Source organism: Halyomorpha halys, unplaced genomic scaffold (genome assembly GCF_000696795.3).
Source record: "Halyomorpha halys isolate HHAL.00 unplaced genomic scaffold, Hhal_1.1 Scaffold417.1, whole genome shotgun sequence".
Lineage (NCBI taxonomy): Eukaryota > Metazoa > Arthropoda > Insecta > Hemiptera > Pentatomidae > Halyomorpha > Halyomorpha halys.
The window spans coordinates 1,026,200-1,035,220 of record NW_027111032.1 but is presented as its reverse complement, the minus strand read 5'-3'; the positions used below and the strand labels follow the sequence as shown (position 1 = coordinate 1,035,220).

Here is a 9,021-nt window from a genome sequence, read left to right as displayed (position 1 = left end):
AAAAAACTATTTATTATTTATAATAAAATAAAAATACAATATTAACTGTTCTTGAAAACATAATATACTTTATATATGTGAGTCTGATTCCAGGGAAAAAATTGTAAAATTGGGACAGGCTTCGTTTGGAAAGTGGGAACAATAAGCATATTGAATGCCGGGTCAGGTTGGGACAAAAAACCGAGTAACAATAGCCTGCCAACATGTTTTGTTAAAACACTTTAATTATTAATTTCTTTGATTACAAAATTGTTAAAAAAATAAAAAGAGCTTTCGTACAGTGTTTCTGAGGTAAAAAATATAAATCCTAAAGAAGAAAGTTATCATAAATCTAATTATACTTTTTGTTAATTTATTAGCTGTTCAAGTTTTATTTCCTTCATTGAATTTTTCTCTCTAGAAAAATGCCTTATATACAATGTTAATACAGTAGTGAATTTTATAAATTTAAGTATTGAACCATCAACAATGAAAAACCATTAACTATTTCAAAATCTGACAGAGCTTTACATTTCAAAGTAGATACAAATCGTATACTGGAACGAAAAAAATTAAATAAAATTACTGGTCATCTTCCTTTCTTGGCTGACCCGAGAGAAAATTGGGCAACTTTTTATCACAGTATTCTAATCATATTTAACTGTAAATATTATATATAGGTGCGAATGTGTATTTAGTTTATTGTTACATAAATTTAATTTTCTTTGTCTTGTAAAAAAATTTCATTTGATTTATTTTTTATTATATGATCAGTTTTATTTTAACATATTTTTTATGTAAAATCATATTTTTATACAAATCACAATAGTATTTATTTTATTTATATAGAGAATGATTAGCTCATTGGTAAGGCAATAGACTTCTAACTCCAAAAATGGCAAATAATGATTATCTGTTTCACTGTCGTAGTGAGTCAGCTTTGTACCCCATAGGAACCCTGCGGGGTCTCCCCAGCCTCATAAAGTGGGTGGGTACCCTTTATTTGGTGAAAAATAAAGTCGAGCGTGATTTGACCAACTCCCCTCCTTGCACAACCGTTGGTTTAGTAACAGTACTTCCTTATAATGAACTGCACTCTTGCATCTTCATGGGTTGTAGCGGTACAATTTTTTTTTATATGTTTCTTTATTATTATTACTGATTTTAATTTAGTGAGTACTATTCTCATCATTTACAATTCTTTTTTTTCTATTTTTCCTGTATTTTTTTCTTCTATTTCTATGTTCATTTTATAAACGAATATTTGATTTCTAATACTTAATGTCTTTATAATACTAACACTATTAACTTAATGTAGATTGTATTAATTCTCCCCAATAAAATAAAATCATATTTAGCCGTACTGTACTAATGTACTTTACGCATACCAAACCTACCGTAAAATAAGGTGAGATTATTTAATAAATATGTAGGAAGATAATAAAATAAGAGCAATTAAAATATAACTATCTCCGAGAAGCTATGTAAATTTGTGAATTACTGCCTCATGTAATCAAAGTATGATATGTATATATTTGTAGAAATATTTATCTTTCAGTGATATAAGATATATTAAAATGCTATGCACTAAATCAGAACTTATTTCTAGCCAGGTAAAGGCTGGTTTCTACTCTAATTTTTGCCGTTAGCTAGACGTACTTAAGACTATCAATCCGAGATATGTTTTATTGTACATATAAAATATTTATTGAAAGATATAATCTGCCCCACTCATGGGCAATAAGCATTAATTTTGTAAGTACTCAACCATACTATAGATGTATTGAATAAAGAGAAGAGAAAATAATATAAGAAATAAAAAAAATACAGGTAAAAACTAAAATAGATAATAATAATAATAGTGAGATTAATCCAATTTTTGTCGTTGCTTCTTGAATTTATATAAAGTCGGGGTCGGGGGTCTCATTTTCTAATGCCCCCCCTTTCCGCGGACACCGGAAGGCTCCGAAGACGCTGCGACTGCAATGACGCCCAGCCTAAGCATCATGCAAGCTAGGACCTGGCCTACCCCTACCATCACGCCAGGCTCCAGGATACGCTGGCCAGCCACGGAGGTACAAAGACGTCTTTTCAGACATCAGGCGATCACATGGTTTTCACCATATTCGCCCGCAGCACAACCTGGACGAGAAAGCGGCCTAGAAGGCGTCACCGCGGCGGCGAAAACGTCATCTACCAGATAAACGTATAATTTTTGTTAGTCCATGAGACCACCCCACTTTTCTGATATTATTACATATAAATAATTTATATCTAACACACTAACCTAATTGCCCCTACAGGGAATTAATCTTATAAATTAAAGAAATACATGCATGTTGTTATGAGCAGAAAGTGTTTCACAATCTTCAGCCCCCCTTTTCCACACATTTAATTATAATCGCAAAATTACACTCGGGACACCTGCAGTATAGCACGAGCAGGTCCCGATGTAAACAATAAGAATAATACAAAGAAAAATATATACACGTTATGAATAAACATAATAGTTTAAATGAATTAAATAAAATCAAAACGTGAAAAAAAAAAACTGAAGTAAAGAATCCAATATAAAATAAAAATTCTTCTCACACATTTAAAGTTATTTAAAATATATACAATTTGTCGTGAAATCCCGAACCAATCCTAACCACCGACATATGGATGACAAGAACTAAGTAATCACATAGTACATGTGCCCGAGATGAGAATAAAAGGCAGTTATTTCATTCCAATTTTTGATTACTATAATGAAAACTATGTATAATTACTATTCCAATCTGATGAGTCTGTCAAGTATAGGTAGGGGGAATAAAAAGATTAGCGGCTGTTTCAAAAGGTTAAAACATTAATTTTTCATCCAGAGCTCTATACCATTAAAACTACCAAAAAATCTATATAACATAAGAAAATATTTAAAGTAGAGTAAATTTTCTAAAATATGAGTCCCGATAGTGAGTGCTATTTATGGTGAATAGTTCCCAAGGTATAGCTTTTTAAAAAGCATCATTTCATAAAAAAATGCACTGAAAAATCAGCAGCGAAATTATTTTTTAGAAATCTATATCTCAACCATTCTACGTCTATTAGCATTCACATTAAAGCTAGTTTAATGAACTATAAAGTAGTTTACTACGTAGTAAGAATAGCGGTTTGCATAATATTTGTTAAAATATATTAATTTATAGTTGTTTGGACAAACTGTCATGTGCAAAATTTATATTCATATGTGAATATCATAAAATATACTACCCATATGTTGTCTCAAAATAAATTTACTAACTACTGATTTGTCATTGAAATTTTTATGAAATGTTGCAATTTATAAAAGCAATGTCTCGGGAACTATGGAACATAAAAGTTCTGTTAAGGGGGGGTCATCTTATAAAAAATTTGCTCTCCTTTAAATAATGTTTAGTAGTGTTGTTAGTAGTTTTAACGATATAGAGATCCGAATAAAAAATGATTTTTTTTTAAACTTTTTGAAACAGCCACAAGTTTTTATTCCCCCTACCTATACTTTTTTGACTCATTTGACTAGTAATTATATATAGTTTTCATTAAAGTAATAAAAAATTGGGGTAAAATATCTGCCGTTTTTTCTCCCTGGATCTTGTACTAACAACATTTATCAGCCATTCGTATCCACTGCTAGATCTCAGAATTAAATCTAAAATAAAATTCACAGATACTTCAAATAGATGACATTTTTATGTGGGAGCTGTTCAGAACAAAATTAGTATCGTTCCCAAAACATTCATTGAATTACGACGGTTCTCTTTTAGTAAATGGAGATCTTGAGATTACTAAACATGATCTGCTGTAATTTAAAATAGATTGTTTCTTAGTTCTGTCACCCAGTTAAATTGCATGCTGAAATTACTCAATTCCTAGGTATCTCCAAAAATGAATCTCACCAGTTTGACATCCTCTCAGGACTTTTTTTATTCTTACTATTCTGTTTATAATTGTCAATTAAACTCTATCATTTTCTTTTAAATCGACTTTTATATTTTTTAATATATTATTTTTTTTTAAATTGCAAACTACAGCAGATTGGAGTGAAATCGTTGATATCAGTTGCAAAGACTGTGAGAGATAATTCATCAGATCGCATTACGACGATGGAGGTTGGAGTTAGTTCCTAAAGTAGATTGTTATGTTACAATTAAGGCTTACATCCCTTTGACTGGCTAACTTGACCGCCGAGCCAGCCATACTGTAGTTGCCTTCTCTCAAGCTTCAAGCGAACAATGCTCCTCCTAACAAAGACTGCTTAACGACAATGGATAGTATCATAATAGAATCATTAGCTCTTCCCTGTGCTTATTAATTGGACTAAATTCAATATCCTTTACTCGACCAAATGAGGGTCATTTGTGCAAACTTATTACTCCCTTAGAATGGTTATGATTCATTGAGAACTTTAATCAAAAAAACGATTCAAGTACGCGAATGACTCTAATCAAATAAAACCTCCAAGAGACGATAAATTTTAGCATTATTATTAATAACTTATATTTTTTTAAATTTATTTATTTAATGTAATTTACAACTGTACAAAATAATACAATAAGTAAATATGTTGTATGTTTCATATACACTTGAAAATCTTAGGAAGGAGCCACCCATTGGTGGTACTCCAAATATTAATTTAAATTAGAAGGTCCCGTGCCCATTTGGAGAAATTAGCAAAATGATAAATTAACTTTGTGGGGTGACAGTGGGGTTCAGTTGAATTTGCCAAGATTAAAGTTCAAAATAAAAATACCATAAAAAAAGTATATGAAAAATACACCGAATAGCAATTTAACATATTTCTTAAAATTTATTTATTTAAGTTTACAACTTGAATACATAAACGCCTCCGGTGAGAATCGAACCGGCACGTTATAAACTGGGCGCTCTACGAACTATGCTCCAATCTGCCGCCACGTCTCTATACAAGTACATCTGATGTCAGTTATGTTACAATGACATGATACAGTCTTGTGGGAGAATTTACCCATTAGTTTATTTCTATAGTAAATGGTCTCGAGGGCAACCTCTTTTCAGACACCGAGGGGAATCATTAGGAGTTGAGGAAGGGGAAAGGTTAGAATCAACTGAATTTGGTTAGTTCGGGAGTTAATCGTGGAAGAATTCATATCTGGTTCTGGCAAAATCATATATGTACGATATTATCTGTAACAAACTTTGCATTAAGGATTTTACAAGAATTGTGAATTTCCAGAACTGGCTGGATACGAGAGAAATCCATGTTTAAGTGAAGCCCCAAAGCTCAATTCCGTATGTTCAAATAGGAAAATTGTGACTGCAGTTGAAAGTATAAATGTAATGCTTTAGAAAAATAAAAATAATAATGTATATCCTAGAAATTATAATATAATAGAACATATTATTTAATAATTAAAATTAAATAAATTGTTCAAACATAATTAAAGGAATAAGAATCCAATATTATATCATAAATATACAAGTCGAATATATTATGATAAATATACATTTACATTATAAAGTATAAAGTTAAAGATAATAAGAAAAAAAAAGAGACATAAAAGTTCATTATCAATTGGATTCGAACATTCCAGCTATCGACGAATCTAAGGGCTCAAGTTCCTTAATTTAAAACAACTTCACATTTTGTGAGAATAAATTTCTGTTCGGTTCTAGGTGCTTGGGTTACGTTAAAGGAGTTTAACTATTTATCAAGTTGTAATTTAGTGAAAAGTCACGCAGGTATATCTGCATAGTGAGCTATAGATACTTTTATACACAAATTCTACCATAATTCCTTCTTGTTGGCGTTATCTGTACTGTAAGAGTACCAACTTAAAATGTTCCAAAAGTACAGTAAAAAAGAAAACCAATGAGCCAACGCCCGCTCTATATTTGTTGACTCAAAAAAAATTAAAACTTTATTTTTTGTCTTTTCAGCAATTTATACCATTCATTTAAAAAAAAAATTAAATCTGTGCAGCTAAAACCCATGAAGGGTCAGGCAAGGTGGTGATTTAGTCAGAATCACGCTCGACCGCCAGATTTTGACCCAATTTGACCTAATTTAAGAGGCTGGGTGAACCCCCAAAAGGGCTCCAGAAGAAAAGAGGAGTTGACTCACAGCTACAGTGTAATAGAAAACAAATTTTCAGCCCAGCCGTATACGAACTCGGGTCCTTAGAGTTAGTAGCCAGGAACTTTACCCCCTGGCTACCGCATATTTGAGTCTCAACCCCTACGATATTTAGAAAGTATTACACCATGGATACGTATACGTTGTACACACGGGATTAATACATAAACTTCATAACCCACTTACACTAAGATGGTATTTACAACATTATTTAGATTACATACTATTCACATTATTTTTTAACGTGGAAACCACAACACTATGTGAAAATATGTGTTTGTTTATTTTATAAAAACAAATTGCATAAGCTAATTAAAATTTGTTTATGTTACAGTCTCAGTACACGAAGGACCAATGCTTCGGTTAAACAAGGTCTCCAGATCGGACATGGGACACTACATGTGCATGGCACAGAATGGAGTACCCCCAGCAGTTTCCAAAAGAATAGCAGTCAATGTACATTGTAAGTACAACCAGAAACCTATATTTCGATTTAAGATAGTTGATTAAAGTGTAGTAAAAAAGTATATATTTTAGTATACGTAATACAGCCCTCTTAAATTTTCCTAGTTACATTAATTGACCACAGATCAAATCGATTTTCCTCCATATCTATTCCACTCAGAGTTCGCTCCATTTCAGTTCCATACTCTGCTCTTCTATCCAGATTTCGTGGCTATTCTGGAGCCTAACAGGAATTGGGATTTAATAAGTAATACTGAAAATGAAAGAAAACTGGAAGTAAGCATTTCACAAATTTTATCTGATCCATAATAAACGGTTCGTATTTCATGACGGCACTTCACCAAACAATCGCCTCAGGTTACGCAGATGGAAACACATTATTAGGATGAAAGTGTGATACTCTCGGTTATCTATATTACGGCAAAGTTGAGATGTTTTTATTAAAACTAATTAACGAAAGTGCTAAATGAAATCATTTATATAAAAAATTATTGCAGAGGTAATTATATTAAATAGAAAAAAAACCTTCTATATAATTTATTAAAGGAAAATAAAATATTTCCTGGCTTTGTTCCAAAAAATTTTCATCTCTGAGCCAGTAGGGGAATTTCATTGAAGTATTTCGAATGCCAATGGAGACATGATACGGCTACAATTAGCTTACTCATATTCGGAGAAAACTCCAAACAAACACTTAGCCAAACAAAAAAAAAAAAAAAGAAAGGAAAACAAAATAAAAAAAATGATATATAAAAAAGCTCAAAGCTGGTAGCTATGAAGGGAAGGGTTGGAGAGAACTCATATGCTTTTTCGATATTCAAGCTCGCCTGTTCCGCAGAGCTCAGTCATAGTGATTAAAGGCGGTGGGGTAGGGGAAGGGAAGAAGGGGGAGGGGAAAGGGTAGAGGCTGAAAAAGTAGGAATGTGTTAGGATGACTAAAGCCAAGGGATGTGATATTGCCTTAGTTAATCAAGGAGCTTGGAGGAAACTCACTGATAAGGGCATTGATAAGAGATAACGGACCCGTTTCGTTAATTAGTGTTAGGGTCACCTTTACAGCTTTTAGCCGGATCATATGTGACTGTCACGCGGTTCGCAGGTATTTCACTTCACGCTGGAGCAATGCGTCATAAAGGCGGTATAGGGAAATAAAAATAAAGCACAGAGTGCATGCGTTATGATTTCTGGACAAGGATGTAGAAAAAAGTTAATATATTATAATGTGATGTTAAGATAATTCTTTAAAAACAAATCTGGTTCTGCATGCGCATTGCACAAGAATAATTTGCCGTTTGAGTTAAAATTAATTTTCATTCTCTTCAAAACAGATGTTTCTTTATTATTCACTGTCCGATTGTATTATACAAAAGTATGGCAGAATACATGAAGTAAGGCTTTATTGATAGAAAGTAATGCTACCTAAATCCATAACATACAGCATACTAATCTATCTTAAAAGACAATATAAAAAATATATATAAACGAAATACATCCATACAATATATACTACAATTTTTCTCTTTTTAAATAACTTATTATATTAACTTATTACATTAAATTCGTATTTATTTCTTCTTTCTTTGTATTTTTTTTCCGTTTTATTTTGTTTTAATTTTAACACTATATATCTAATCCTCTCATTGCATTTACTCTAGCATATCTCATATTCCTTTTTTCCAGTTTAATATCATTTTCTAGATCTATGCTCGACTTGTGTCAAAACACTCACGAAATCTACTTAGATAATTTGAGCCATCAAAAAGAAAAATCGGCTAAAACGTTCACAAAACCATCAGTCTGATTACAATAAATGCCTAAATACTTTATTTGTCGAAAGATTATTATGGAGCTAAGAAGAGTGAACATTGAATTTAATTTTGACAAAACGAAGGGTATATTTTTAAGTATTAAGTATGTTCCTTTTAAAAACGCATGAAGAAACCTTTAAGTCCACTTGAACACCCTTGCCGGAAGGGTGGCAGGGCAGGAAAGGTTCCAAAAACCCTATCAACATCACCTTATAACTCCATCTCCTGATGCATCCCCCCCCACACTTATTTTTTACTTCCGACTGTTATTATTTTACCATTGTCTACTGTCTTTATTAATTAATGTTTTTATTTTGCTATCTTCTATGCGATACAACACGAGGAGGCTCCTCACCTCCGGATTTAAAAATAGTACCAAAAAATAACAATAAACATTACAGGTAAACATAAAATATTAAAGGTAGTAAAAGGTAATACACAACACGATTTATTTCCTTTCTTTTTCTCAATAAAGCACTCACTAATTCACTGTTTCCTTCTGTTTTAGAGGGATCGGAAAAAAAAGTAAAGTTAGTTGCAAACAAGTCATCAAATGTTTTGTATCAAATACCCAATTTCCTTTTCTTTTCTTTTTTTTATCATTTCGATCTGGAGTAGTCTTAACTTATATGTATA

At 31.8% G+C, this 9,021-nt stretch overlaps 1 protein-coding gene across 1 annotated transcript in view; it reads left to right on the top strand.

Moving 5' to 3' along the window:
* The first annotated feature begins 6,450 nt into the window (after positions 1-6,450).
* LOC106682468 (lachesin) overlaps positions 6,451-9,021 on the top strand; it is a 61,976-nt gene continuing 59,405 nt past the window's right edge. Inside the window, exon 1 of the mRNA XM_014423334.2 lies at positions 6,451-6,575. Within this exon, the coding sequence (XP_014278820.1) occupies positions 6,467-6,575 (109 nt within the window). The 5' untranslated portion in view covers positions 6,451-6,466. The remainder of the gene's footprint in view (positions 6,576-9,021) is intronic.